At 35.4% G+C, this 13,383-nt stretch overlaps 3 protein-coding genes across 3 annotated transcripts; all 3 read right to left on the bottom strand.

The window, feature by feature from the left end:
* Nucleotides 1–1,554: 1,554 nt before the first annotated feature.
* Nucleotides 1,555–3,951, bottom strand: LOC116016767 (receptor protein kinase CLAVATA1-like). Its single transcript, XM_031257161.1, has 2 exons — nucleotides 2,101–3,951; nucleotides 1,555–2,013 (listed from the first exon to the last, which is right to left on the bottom strand). The coding sequence occupies exons 1-2, from the start codon at nucleotides 3,947–3,949 to the stop codon at nucleotides 1,679–1,681; spliced, it is 2,184 nt and encodes a 727-aa protein (XP_031113021.1). The 5' UTR covers nucleotides 3,950–3,951; the 3' UTR covers nucleotides 1,555–1,678.
* Nucleotides 3,952–5,202: 1,251 nt separating this feature from the next.
* On the bottom strand, nucleotides 5,203–8,726 carry LOC116016765 (systemin receptor SR160-like). Its single transcript, XM_031257158.1, has 2 exons — nucleotides 5,749–8,726; nucleotides 5,203–5,663 (listed from the first exon to the last, which is right to left on the bottom strand). The coding sequence occupies exons 1-2, from the start codon at nucleotides 8,666–8,668 to the stop codon at nucleotides 5,329–5,331; spliced, it is 3,255 nt and encodes a 1,084-aa protein (XP_031113018.1). The 5' UTR covers nucleotides 8,669–8,726; the 3' UTR covers nucleotides 5,203–5,328.
* Nucleotides 8,727–10,690: 1,964 nt separating this feature from the next.
* On the bottom strand, nucleotides 10,691–12,011 carry LOC116016768 (receptor protein kinase CLAVATA1-like). The gene is made up of 2 exons (XM_031257162.1): nucleotides 11,216–12,011; nucleotides 10,691–11,133 (listed from the first exon to the last, which is right to left on the bottom strand). The coding sequence occupies exons 1-2, from the start codon at nucleotides 12,003–12,005 to the stop codon at nucleotides 10,799–10,801; spliced, it is 1,125 nt and encodes a 374-aa protein (XP_031113022.1). The 5' UTR covers nucleotides 12,006–12,011; the 3' UTR covers nucleotides 10,691–10,798.
* Between the last annotated feature and the right edge of the window lie 1,372 nt (nucleotides 12,012–13,383).

Here is a 13,383-nt window from a genome sequence, read left to right as displayed (position 1 = left end):
AGGAGAATGATGAAGAAGAACATCAAGGCATGATGATGAGGATGCAGCATTTGAAAAACAATTAATTAATTAATTAAGCTAATAATATTAATAATAATAAGATGGTGAGAAGTGAGTGAGGATAGCAATATAATTGCTCTGATCTTCCCTTCCACCTGCTCTCATCTCATCTATTGCTTAATGTGAACAACAAAGTTACGTTGTTGAATTGGGTGGACTTGGAGTCAAAGTCAATGTCAGTGTTATCATAATTCATTCAATTCAACCAAAACTTATATATATTAACAACACAACATCAAATCCTGTACTTATTTTACTATTAATTAATTAATTAAATTTATAAACAAACATATATGATAATAAAAACATTGATGAATTGGGTGAGCTAGGTTTTATGCAAGTTTTGTATATAATTAGATTCTTAAGAAGCATTATAAAAGTTTCATTTAAATCAAATTCAGTATCCGTTATGAATATTATTTGAGAGAATTTTTAAAAATACAAATTACAAGTTCATATCATAAAGTTAATAAATGTATGAATAAGATGGCTGGTTACTCATATCAATTTTTTATTCACCATCACTTTATTTCAACCATTCTGCATGCTAGGTTCACACAAATGTCTAATTGTTTGACAATAATGAATAGTGATTTTGACTATGTATTTAATAAAATGAAGCTGGTGTTTGGTTGGGAACTATTATCATATTTGAAATTCATTATAATAATGTTTGTTCGCCTATTTTTATCTTACTATTGAATTTAAATCATTTAGAAATCTTAAAATTTCACTACACTATCTCTCATCTTATTACTTTTCAACAATGGAATGGAATAACAAATGATGAAGAAAAAATATAAGAAATTATTGTTTATTCACTCAATATAGAACTTTAATACACACTCACATATGTGTACTGTGTGTATTATATATTTATTTATTATTAATTAATTAATTAATTTGATTTCAATTCCAATTTACTACCTAACAAATAAACTTCTTCTACTTAAATATATTACAATTACGAAGTATTTTAATTTCAATTACAATCCTGATTCCAATATTTGAATCAAACACTCCCTAATTGTTACTGATTAACTAAAAATACTTATAAAGAAATGTGTTGATTTTATAATAAATTTTTTTATTAATTATATAATTATATTTAATAAATAATAGATATTTTATAATAATAATTCATATGTTTTTGTTCATAATTTGTCACTCAGGAATCAATTCAACCGTATGTCACTTAATTGGTCCGACTATGTTCATTAAAAGAGTATAAGATGATGACTTAATTGGTGTATTGCTTGATGTAAACCATAAATTAAGTTTGGTGGACTTGGACTTGGAGTCAACTTTGCTAACAGAAGAGGTTTGAGATGGGAGCGTGATCGTACGAGCTTGAAGACGCAAGCTAAGTGAGGCCTGTGAAAAGGTAAACATACTTCATTAATTCCTGCACTAGTTAAGTTGCCTGTTTCCTGTGAGTATTAATTTTTCTCTTAACATCTAAGAAAATCAAGGAAACCAAGTGGAGTTGCATTATGAATTATGATGGATCCTTCATAATTGCACTGTGAGTACAATAGTCACTTTAAACAAACCATTGCTAAGAATTTGTAATGGGACAAATCCATTCTAAAGTAAAGTGGAAATATTATATTGTCTATTAGCTCTCTGAGGACATATGATTGTTTTCGCTGCATCTTTGAAGAATCTGTGAAATATCTTTCATCGACGGCCTGCTTGATGAGGAACTCAAAGTGCACGCAAGGCCTGATTTGAAAACGGTGATCATTGCCTCCATATAACGTGGGTCCTTGATCTCCTCGTCGAGGGCATCTGCCGCTGAGTTTCCTTCTCTTTGGTGTTTGTGTGCCCATTGTGCCAGGTTCATATCCTCATTTCCAGTCACGGCTTCTCTTCCAGTTGTCAATTCCAAGAGTACTACGCCAAAGCTGTAGATGTCGCTCTTCGCATCCACTTTTCTTGTACTGCCGTATTCTGCATTCCCATGATTTATATGATTCTGCAGGTATAAAAATCAGTGGGAATTGAAATGATGAAGATATTTAAAAAGAAAAAAAGTACCGGGGTCAATGTAACCAAAGGTTCCTACAACAGCAGATGCTGTTTCTGGATCTCCTTCACTCGCCAACATCTTTGCCAGTCCAAAGTCTGCAATCTTGACATTGAAGTTAGAGTCCACCAATATGTTACTAGACTTGATATCTCGATGAACAATTGGTGGACTGCAATCGTGATGCATATAGCAGAGGCCTTGTGCAGCTCCAATGGCAAATTTTAGCCTTGTCTCCCAGTGCAAGACTTGTGTAGTTAAGCCTTTCTTCTTTCCATGCAACCATTTATGAAGACACTGTTTGTCCATGTATTCGTACACAACAAGCTTTGTTGTCTTTCCTCTGATGCAGCATAACAATTTCACTATGTTGTTGTGCCAAATTCTCCCGAGGATCTTAACCTCTGCTAGGAATTGTTTCTCCATTAATCCATGCCCTTGCTTTTGTTCATGCCTTATACTTTTAACAGCAACTCTTTGGCCTTTCTTGGTGATCACTCTATATACTTTTCCTGACCCTCCATTTCCAATCAAATTTTCATCTGTCAAACCACCCAAAATTTCCCATTTGTTAAATTCCAACCTTTGAAATGGAACTATACTCCATTCTTCTCCATCATTTTGCTTTCTCCTTTCCCCTGCATGTCTGAACGCAAGCAACAGAATTACTATCCCAATGATGAGTACTGCTGCCGCTGCAATCACGACACAAGTTACAATCATCGTATGATTTGGTTTCAAAGGTTGGGTTTTCTCTGATTTACTAAGCTCATTGGAACTTGTGCAGTTTATGTGCAGTGGAATTGTATAATCTGAAAAGCGTTGGGAAGGGCATATTGGGAGTTCCATATCAATTTGTTCAGAAAACAGCTGTTGGTCTGAACATAAATTCACATCATCAAAGCATCTTTCCACAAATTTTAGCTTTACTAGCTCATAAGGTATTCTCCCAGAAAAGTGGTTCTTGCAGATCCTAAGGGTTAGTCTCGCATCCCACATATGGCTAACAGTTTCGCATATGTCTCCGGAAAATTTGTTATATGATACATCAATATTCTGCAATTGCTGTAGTTCTCCAAAGCCTCTTGGAATACTTCCACTCAGATGATTATGAGAAAGATCTATGCTACTCAGACTAAGTAAGTCAAATAATCTAGCAGGAATTTCACCAGTCAAATTGTTAGAGGCAAGTGAAAGATAAGACAGTTGATGCAACTGCAACAATGTAGCAGGTATTGGACCACTCAAAGAATTCATGGACAAATTTAAGTAGCTAAGGTTGTAAAAGTTTCCTATATCTTTTGGTATTGATCCATTCAATAGGTTATACGAAAGATCAAGAGACTCCAAGCTATAAGCCACCATGGGTGTCGATATCTCACCGGAAAACATGTTGTGTTGAAGATTTAAACTGCGCAGCATTTTCAAAGAAAACAACTCACCTGCTATTTTTCCTGTCAAATAATTTGTGGATAGATCCAAGGTTTCAAGCTTTGAGCAGCTGGAGAGGTTAGCTGGTATAGTTCCCCAGAGACTATTGGAACTGAAATTGATTGAATTAAGGTTGTTGAGCTGACATATAATAGTTGAGGCCGAGAATGATCCTCGGATGTTCATTCGGGAGAGAGATATCCCAGTGACACTTCGATTGAAGTTGCATGAAATATAAGGCCAGTCACATGGGGAGGAAGTGGAGTTCCACTGCTCAAGTGAAGATGGATTTCCCCAATACTGTTGTTTTAGGCTAAGTAAAATTCCCCTTTCATCATCACCATGAGTGGTTAAAGATTGTGAATAATTTAGGAAGGAGAAAAGGAGGATGATGAACAACATCAAGGCATGATGATGAGGATGCAGCATTTTCAAACAAGTATGTGCTTCTAAGCTCTTAATAATGTAATATAATGGTGATGAGAATTAGGATCCTTAGCTTAGATTGGTCTTCCTATTCTATTATATTGCTTGCTGCTCATCACTTACTTTACTGAAAGAGGCTGACTTGGTCTATTATATGTTGCTTAATCTGAACCATAAATTAAGTCCTATCTACACCAAAATTCTTTGGATACTTTTAATTTAGGTGTCAAATATTTAGACTTGGAACAATTCAAACTGAGTTGAATTAAACATACATGAAAATCTGACTTTATTCTTTTTATGCTCTTGTATATTCAAAGGAGGCGGCCGTCCAAAGTTAAAACAATATTATGGAGGAAATTACCTACTTAAGTTACAGAGTATATTACATGGGACATCCTAGGTGAGATGGTTGGATTTTTGGCTCGCTAACTTCAAAATTTTAATTTCCACTGTCAATAAAAACAACCTATTTTAATTCTCAATGTAAGTCATATTCATGTATGATCGAATGAACTAGGCTGGTTGATACATGCTGAGGAAGTCTTATTTTATTATATTAGATAGTTTAGATATTAATAAATTACTAAATAGTTATTTAGAAACTAATAAGTAGTTATTTAGAAATTACTAAATACGGAGTAGTTATTTAACTTATTACTCTTAGTCTTCGAATTAGTTTAGGTAGATTAATTATTCAGGAACTACCAAATAATTATTCTTAGTTTAGGAACCTTTGTAATCAACCCTATAAAAGGGGTGTTCTTTGGAATAATAGAACAAGCAGAAATTCAATCCCAAAAAGGGTCTAAGAGAGTTTTGGGTGTGAAGCAAACTTTGGGTGTGAAGCAAACACAGTGTTTTCTTCTTTTCCTTTTCAAACTATTATTGTTTCTTCCTTTTTCCTTATGTTTTCATTTCCACGACGGGAGCACATAACACTGGTTTACCTTACCTTCACATAATTATGACAATAGTTTGTGTAATGTAAATACCAACCCCAAACATATTGTTGGAGAGATTGAGGAAACTGAGCTTGTAGCATCAAGAAAGGGAGCACTGAAGCTGTTTGATGATAAATCATAAATGAATATGTTGTAAACTAGAGTAGTCTTGAAATGAAGGGAATTTTTCAGAAAAATTATTGGCAAAAAGATTCAAATATGACAAAATTTTGAAACTCAACTCTGGAATATTTCCACTGAGAACAGACTCTTCAAGTTTTCAAGACTGAGCAAGTAAGAAGAAACACATTATTAAACAAGTATGAATATTGCCCTGTGAGTACAATAGTCACATTAAATAAACCACCATTGCCAACATTTCGTAATGGTACAAGTCCATTCAAAAGTAAAGTGAAAATATTATATTTATATTGTCTATCAACTCTCTGGGGACATATGATTGTTTTCGCTGCATCTTTGAAGAATCTGTGAAACATCTTTCATGGACGGTCTGCTTGATGGGGAACTCAACGTACACGCCAGGCCTAATTTGAAAACAGTGATCATTGCCTCCAGATAGCGTGGCTCCTTGATCTCCTCATCCAGGACATCTGCAGCTGATTTTCCTTCTCTTTGGTGTTTGTGTGCCCATTGTGCCAGGTTCATATCCTCATTTCCAGTCACTGCTTCTCTTCCCGTTGTCAATTCCAAGAGTACTACACCGAAGCTGTAGATGTCGCTCTTCGCATCCACTTTTCTTGTACTACCATATTCTGCATTCCCATGATATATGTGATTCTGTAAGTATAAAAAACAGTGGGAATTGAAGTGATGAAGATATTAAAAAAAAAAATGTACCCGGGGCAATGTAACCAAAGGTTCCCACAACAGCAGATGCTGTTTCTGGATCTCCTTCACTCGCCATCATCTTTGCTAGTCCAAAGTCTGCAATCTTGGCATTGAAGTTAGAGTCGACGAGTATGTTACTGGACTTGATATCTCTATGAATAATGGGTGGATCGCAACTGTGATGCATATAGCAAAGCCCTTGTGAAGCTCCAATGGCAATTTTTAGCCTTCTCTCCCACTGCAAGACTTGAGTAGTTAAGCCTCTCTTCTTTCCATGCAACCATTTGTAAACACATTGTTTGTCCATGTATTCATACACAAGAAGCTTTGTTGTCTTTCCTCTGATGCAGCATAACAATTTCACTATGTTGTTGTGCCAAATTCCCCCGAGGATCTTAACCTCTGCTAGGAATTGTTTCTCCATTAATCCCTGCCTTTCCTTTTGTTCATGCCTTATACTTTTAACAGCAACTTTTTTGCCTTTCTTTGTGATCACTCTATATACTTTTCCTGACCCTCCATTTCCAACCAAATTTTGATCTGTCAAACCACCCAAAATATCCCATTTGTTGAATCCCAATCTTTGAAATGAAACCATACTCCATTCTTCTCCATCATTTTCCATTCTCCCTTTCCTTGTAAGTCTGATCACGAGTAACTGAGTTACTAACCAAATAAGTACCCCTGCAATTACACCACAACCTATAATGATGTAATGCTTTTTCTGCTTTGTTCCACTTGACTTAGAAATTGAACTTAAACTTGGACTTGGTTCTGGGGCATCCTGAGGATGAGGGCAATAAGAAAGGCCAGAATTATTTGCAAACGATTCTCTTAAAAATGATGCAAATTGACCTGAACAAGGTATCATTCCGGAAAGTTGGTTATTAGACAGATCAATAACCGAAAGAGATGTGAGATTGATCAAAGTTTGTGGAATTGAGCCATTGAGTCGGTTGTCTGATAGATCAAGATCTTCAACGTTCTGCAAGCCTCCAAGTTCTTGAGGTATTGGACCAGAGAGATCATTATGCCCTAAATACAGAAAAAAGAGATACTGCATGGAACCTAATTCCTTTGGAATACTGCCTTCTAACTTATTGTATGAAAGGTCAAGGAAAATCATGGATCTGCTGTGGTGAAATATTGGTGGCATTCTAATACCCTTGCAGTGGTTCCTGGTTAAAATCCTGTCCAGACGATCATGTGCAATCCCAAAATATTCTAGTAAATTTCCTTTGTGGTACTGCTCACTTCCATCATGCCAAATAATATACCAAAATAGCTTCCCAGTAAGTAATGGCAATGAAATATTGGCAGATTGTTTGAACAGAGCAGGTGGAATAGACCCATTCAAGAAATTGGTGTTGAGATCCAACCATAACAAGCTGCTGCAATTCCCCAACTCAGCAGGTATGTTCCCAGAGATGGAGTTCTTTGCGAGCTTCACAGTGGTTAGATAAGACAAGCCCCCTAATGAAGTTGGTATAGCCCCACTCAACAAATTATTCGACAAAGAAATCCATTTCAAATTAGTACAGTTGCTCAGACTTTCAGGGATTGACCCTGACAACTGATTGAAATCAAGAATCAGACTTTCCAAAGACTGCAAGTGCCTTAACTCCAATGGGATTTCCCCCTCAAGCTGATTAAACCAAATCATCAAGTCCTTGAGCTTCAACAAGGACCCGAGGCTAGATGGTATCTTCCCTTTAAGGTAATTAAAGCTAAGATCAAGAGATTCCAATTGGGAACAATTGCTTAGACTCTCAGGTATTGGACCAGTAAACAGATTATTCTTAAGGTACACCATTTTCAAGCTATTCTTAGGGTGTTTACAAATCCCAGAGGGAATCAAACCAGAGATGTTATTAGAACTCAAATCTAAGGTCTCTAAGTTTACCAAGCTAGACAATGACTGAGATAAGCCACCAACAAAATTATTGAATGATAAAACCAGTGTCTTCAAGCTAGTCAAATTTAGTAGGGTTTCAACAGGCAACTCACCAGAAAATGTATTGTTGGAGAGATCTAGAAGTTCCAAGGCTAAGCAATCACCAAGGGTCTCAGGGGCCATACCTGAAAATTCGTTGGAAGACAAGTCCAATTCCACAAGAGTTGTACATAAATCTCCAATATGTCCTGGAAGCTCCCCCCGATAATGATTTCCCCCTAGGTACAAATACTGCAAACTCCCACTAGGCAGCTTTGCAACACCACCCCCAAACATATTGTTGGAGAGATTGAGGAATCTGAGCTTGTAGCATGAAGAAAGGGAGGCATCAATATTACCACTGAAGCTATTTGATGATAAATCAAGATGTTGTAAACTAGAGCAGTCTTGAAATGAAGGAAAATTTTCAGTAAAATTGTTGTCAGAAAGGTCCAAATATGACAGAACTTTGAAACTCAATTCTGGAATATTTCCGCTGAGATTGGTGTTCTTCAACACAAGACTCTCCAAGTTTTCAAGATTGTGCAAGAAAGAAGAAACCAAGCCAAAATCTATGCTGAGCATAGTGTTTGTGAGATTTATAGAAGAGACCCTTGATCCTTTGCATGTAATGCCAGTGAAGCTACAGGGGTTTGTGGAGGATGATACCCAGTTTTGAAGTGGGCTTTGGTTAAAAATACTAGCTTTGAATGACAATAGCTGCTGCGAGTCCCTGAAATGCCCAGGGAGAGAAACTGGTGAACATGGAGGAGTAAAGAAGATGAGCAACACAAATGGAAGAAGAAAAACAGAGATTGATTGCAGATAGAAATAGGGAAAGAAAACATTGTAGGAAAAACTAGTGCAATTAGGCTTCATCTTTGGTTTCTGCAAGTATTTTATATATGTGTTTCTCAAGTGAAATAGCCCTTTCAGTGGTTGAAGATTGTGAATTTGGCAAGGAGAAATGAAGGAAGAAGAATAGATAGAAGGCATGATGAAGAGGCTCAGCTACAGCATTATTTTCAAACAATTAATTAAGCTAAAAAGACTGAAAACCAAAATGCATGGATGATCCATATATACAAAGATGGTGAATAGCATTTTAGGATGACTTAATTGGTCTATTGCTTAATGTGACCCAGAAATTAAGTTGGGTAGACTTGGACTTGGAGTCATTAGTAATATCTGAATTATCAACTCAGCTACCTTATTTCTAAACCAAAATTCAATTTTAATACTTCTAATTTGGGTGTAAAATATGTGGACCAGAATAGAATCATCAATAGATAGAAATGAGTTAAGTACGTGTACGTTGTTTCTCAGTTGCTATACCATGGACAGGGTCTTAAACTGTGTATTTTTTAGTATTGTTATTATGAACTTCTAGAATATAAATTGTATTTATAAGTTTTTGAGAATTTGTGAATACAATACAAGGTTATAATAAATTGTGAATTTTGTAAAGGTAAATTGTGTATCTTTTATTTATTTTATTCCTCAATTTTTTGTTCTTTAATTTAGAGAATACATCTATCAATACTCTCTCTTTTTTTTTTTTCTTTTTTTTTTTTAATAATTTTCTTTAGAACTTGAGTTTGGCTTGATTTCTTACACGGAGTGACATTTGTTTGGGTTTGTTGTGTGAAATATATTTATTGTTGAAATTCTATATAATTTTTTGAAGGACTTAATTTATATATGGAGAGACCTATCAAGAAAAAGAAATGATGATGATAATAGATGATTTGATTCACTCAAAGTTTTACATTTGTAATAGTTAATGTGACTATTTTTAGATGCAATATATTATTTGATATAAGGGAAAATAGCACTTTTTCCCCCTAATCTTCAAGCTTTGAGCAACTGGAGAGGCCAACTGGTATAGTTCCTCATAGATAATTAGTTCTGAGATAGATTGAAGAAAGGCTGTTGAGCTGGCATTTAATTTTTGAGGGGAATGACCCTTCGAGGCCCCTGTCGTCGAGATATATCCTAGTGACACTTCCATTGAAGTTGCATGAAATATAAGGCCAGTCACAGGGGAGGAAGTGGAGTTCCACTGCTCAAGTGAAAATGAATATCCCCAATACTCAATTAAAGATTGTGAATAATTTAGGGAGGAGAAAAGGAGAATGATGAAGAAGAACATCAAGGCATGATGATGAGGATGCAGCATTTTCAAACAAGTATGTGCTTCTAAGCTCTTAATAATTAATATAATGGTGATGAGAATTAGGATCCTTAGCTTAGATTGGTCTTCCTATTCTATTATATTGCTTGCTGCTCATCACTCACTTCCTTTACTGAAAGAGGCTGACTTGGTCTATTATATTGTTGCTTAATCTGAACTCAATTTTGGATTATCCTAAATATAATAATATTTAGCAACTCCATCTGCCCTGTCCATATCTACACACTACACCAAAATTCACTTTGGACGGATACTTTTAATTTAGGTGTCAAATATTTAGACCTGGAACAATTCAAACTAAGTTGAATTAAACATACATGAAAATCCGACTTTATTTGTTTTATGTTCTTGTATATTCAAACGAGCCGGCCATCCAAAGTTAAAAACAATATTATGGAGGAAATTACCGGCTTAAGTTACTGAGTATATTACATGGGACATACTAGCTGAGATGGTTGGATTTAGTATGGTTTCAACAGGTAACTTACCAGAGAGTTTATTGTTGGAAAGATTGAGGTTGGAGCGTGAAGAAAGGGAGGCAACAATATTACCACTGAAGTTGTTGGATGATAAATCAAGATGTTGTAAACTAGAGCAGCCTTGAAATGAAGGAAATTTTTCAGAAAAGGCATTGGCAGAAGGTCCCAAATATGACAAGTTCCTAAAACTCAATTCCCAAAATTTTCCTGATAATTTATGTACCTCAAAGAAGCAGCGCATTGGGATTTTGAGGCAGAAGCGAGTGAGCCACTGAGATTTATTTTTTACTAAGCGCACGGTGGAGTTGCATGCTTGCATTATGAATTATGGTTGATCCTGCATAATTGCACTGTGAGTACAATAATCACTTTAAACAAACCATTGCCAATATTTCGTAATGGGACAAATCCATTCAAAAGCAAAGTTTAAATATTATATTGTCTATCAGCTATTCAACTTTCTGTGGACATATGACTGTTTTCGCTGCATCTTTGAAGAATCTGTGAAATATCTTTCATGGACGGCCTGCTTGATGGGGAACTCAATGTACACGCAAGGCCTAATTTGAAAACAGTGATCATTGCCTCCAGATAACGTGGGTCCTTGATCTCCTCATCTAGGGCATCTGCAGCTGAGTTTCCTTCTCTTAGGTGTTTGTGTGCCCATTGTGCCAAGTTCATATCCTCATTTCGAGTCACGGCTTCTCTTCCAGTTGTCAATTCCAAGAGTACTACGCCAAAGCTGTAGATGTCGCTCTTCGCATCCACTTTTCTTGTATTACCATATTCTGCATTCTCATGATATATGTGATTTTGTAAGTATAAAACTCAGTGGGAATTGAAATGATGAAGATATAAAAAAAAATGTACCGGGGGCAATGTAACCAAAGGTTCCCACAATAGCATATGCTGTTTCTGGATCTCCTTCACTCGCCATCATCTTTGCTAGTCCAAAGTCTACAATCCGTGCATTGAAGTCAGAGTCGACGAGTATGTTACTAGACTTTATATCTCTATGAACAATGGGTGGACTGCAACTGTGATGCAAATAGCAGAGGCCTTGTGCAGCTCCAATGGCAATTTTTAGCCTTCTCTCCCACTGCAAGACTTGAGTAATTAAGCCTCTCTTCTTCCCATGCAACCATTTGTGGAGGCATTGTTTGTCCATGTATTCATACACAATAAGCTTTGTAGTCTTTCCTCTGATGCAACATAGCAATTTCACTATGTTGTTGTGCCAAATTCCCCCAAGGATCTTAACCTCTGCTAGGAATTGTTTCTCCATTAATCCCTGCCTTTCCTTTTGTTCATGCCTTATACTTTTAACAGCAACCTTTTGGCCTTTCTTGGTGATCACTCTATACACTTTTCCTGATCCTCCATTTCCAATCAAATTTTCATCTATCAAACCGCCCAAAATATCCCATTTATTGAATTTCAACCTTTGAAATGAAATCATACTCCATTCTAATCCATCGCGTTCCTTTCTCCTTCCCACCCTAGGTCTGAACACCCGCATCAGAATTCCTATCCCAATGATGAGTATTACTGCCGCTGCAATCACCACACAAGTTACAATCATCGTATGATTTGGTTTCGAAGGTTGGGTTTTCTCTGATTTACTAGCAGGCTCATTGGAACTTGGGAGTTCCATACTCATTTGTAAAAGAAAGTGAGTAGGAGGAGCTTGCTAGCAATTGCTCTTTCAGCTGCTTTGATCTATTGTTGTATTGCTTAATGTGAAGAACAAAGTTGTTAGGTGGACTTGGAGTCATAGTCAAAGTCAGTGTTATCATAATTTATTGAACCAAATTAAAACATATATATGATAATCAATGCAACTGTATGTGACTTAATTGGCCCGACTATATATGTTGGATGACTTAATTCAATCATTATTGCATGGACTTGGACCATAAATATAAGGTACATTATTTTTATACTGAAGGTACATTATTTTTGTACTGAAGGTACATTATTTTAGGGTACATTATTTATGTACTGAAAGTACATTATTTTATAGCACTATAAAAAAATTACCTTCAGTACACAAATTATGTACCTTCAGTATAAAAATAATGTACCTTATATTCATGGTCCACACAGTTATGTGGACCATGGTCTACACGATAATTTGCCGACTTAATTGGTGTATTGCTTGATGTAAACCGTAAATTAAGTTGGGTAGACTTTGGAGTCAACTTTGCTAACGGATTTCTAAACCAAAATTCAATTTAAATATTTTTATTTTGGGTGTAACATATTTGGACCGGAATATATAAAATTGAGTTAAACAAAACACCCGGCGTTTACTTCAATAGTTCAATTAACGATTTTTTATTTATCTATTTTCAATTTTTCAGTTTAGAGAATACAATTATCAACACTTTTTCTTTTTTTTTTTTCTTTTTTTCTTTCAGAAAATTTATTCAGTTAGGAAACATATCAACCTAAATTGCTAAACATGAAAATTTTATAACCATGGAATTTCTTTTTATGTTTTTTGTAGCTAGATGCGAAAGTTGGACTTCGACCAGGGAGTACTTGGACAAATTAATCATAGATAGTCTCATTAAATCTTATCTTCTAATCTAATAACATCCAATACAGTTAAGCTTATAAGGATAACAAAAAATATTGGTTCAATTGTTTAATTTGTTGAAATGGATGATTCATATTATTTTGATTTAATTTTAGTATTTATTATTATTATTCTTCCTACTTTATTATATCATATATTTTTCCTAATTACCCGGCATTTCATCCGTATAAACTTTAGTAACAGAGTATTCCGTGAACTATTTATTATTCTTAACTTACTCATTGATTTTCATAAGGAAGGTCTAAGGTTTGAACCTCATCCTAACCTTGGCATAATTTATAATTATTGAACATATACTATGAATATGTTAGAGTGTATATATATATATATAATTTAAAATTGGTCAATTAATTAGCTAGATTATATACATAGCATTCAAAGTTGAGCATTAGCATCACCATTAGTGAACTTTGGTGGGGGGGGGGGGGGGGGGGGG

The sequence above is a fragment of the Ipomoea triloba genome, chromosome 4, assembly GCF_003576645.1.
Source record: "Ipomoea triloba cultivar NCNSP0323 chromosome 4, ASM357664v1".
Lineage (NCBI taxonomy): Eukaryota > Viridiplantae > Streptophyta > Magnoliopsida > Solanales > Convolvulaceae > Ipomoea > Ipomoea triloba.
Note: the sequence above shows the minus strand (reverse complement) of the source record. Positions and strands in the feature narration are given on the sequence as shown.

Excerpts from the sequence above, each read along its gene's own strand:
- LOC116016765 (XM_031257158.1), bottom strand. The coding sequence starts at position 8,668 with ATGCCTTCTATCTATTCTTCTTCCTTCATTTCTCCTTGCCAAATTCAC. Across the intron at positions 5,664-5,748 it reads CTTTGGTTACATTGCCCCGG|AATATGGTAGTACAAGAAAA; the intron begins GTACATTTTTTT and ends ATGGGAATGCAG.
- LOC116016768 (XM_031257162.1), bottom strand. The coding sequence starts at position 12,005 with ATGAGTATGGAACTCCCAAGTTCCAATGAGCCTGCTAGTAAATCAGAG. Across the intron at positions 11,134-11,215 it reads CTTTGGTTACATTGCCCCCG|AATATGGTAATACAAGAAAA; the intron begins GTACATTTTTTT and ends ATGAGAATGCAG.
- LOC116016767 (XM_031257161.1), bottom strand. The coding sequence starts at position 3,949 with ATGCTGCATCCTCATCATCATGCCTTGATGTTGTTCATCATCCTCCTT. Across the intron at positions 2,014-2,100 it reads CTTTGGTTACATTGACCCCG|AATACGGCAGTACAAGAAAA; the intron begins GTACTTTTTTTC and ends ATGGGAATGCAG.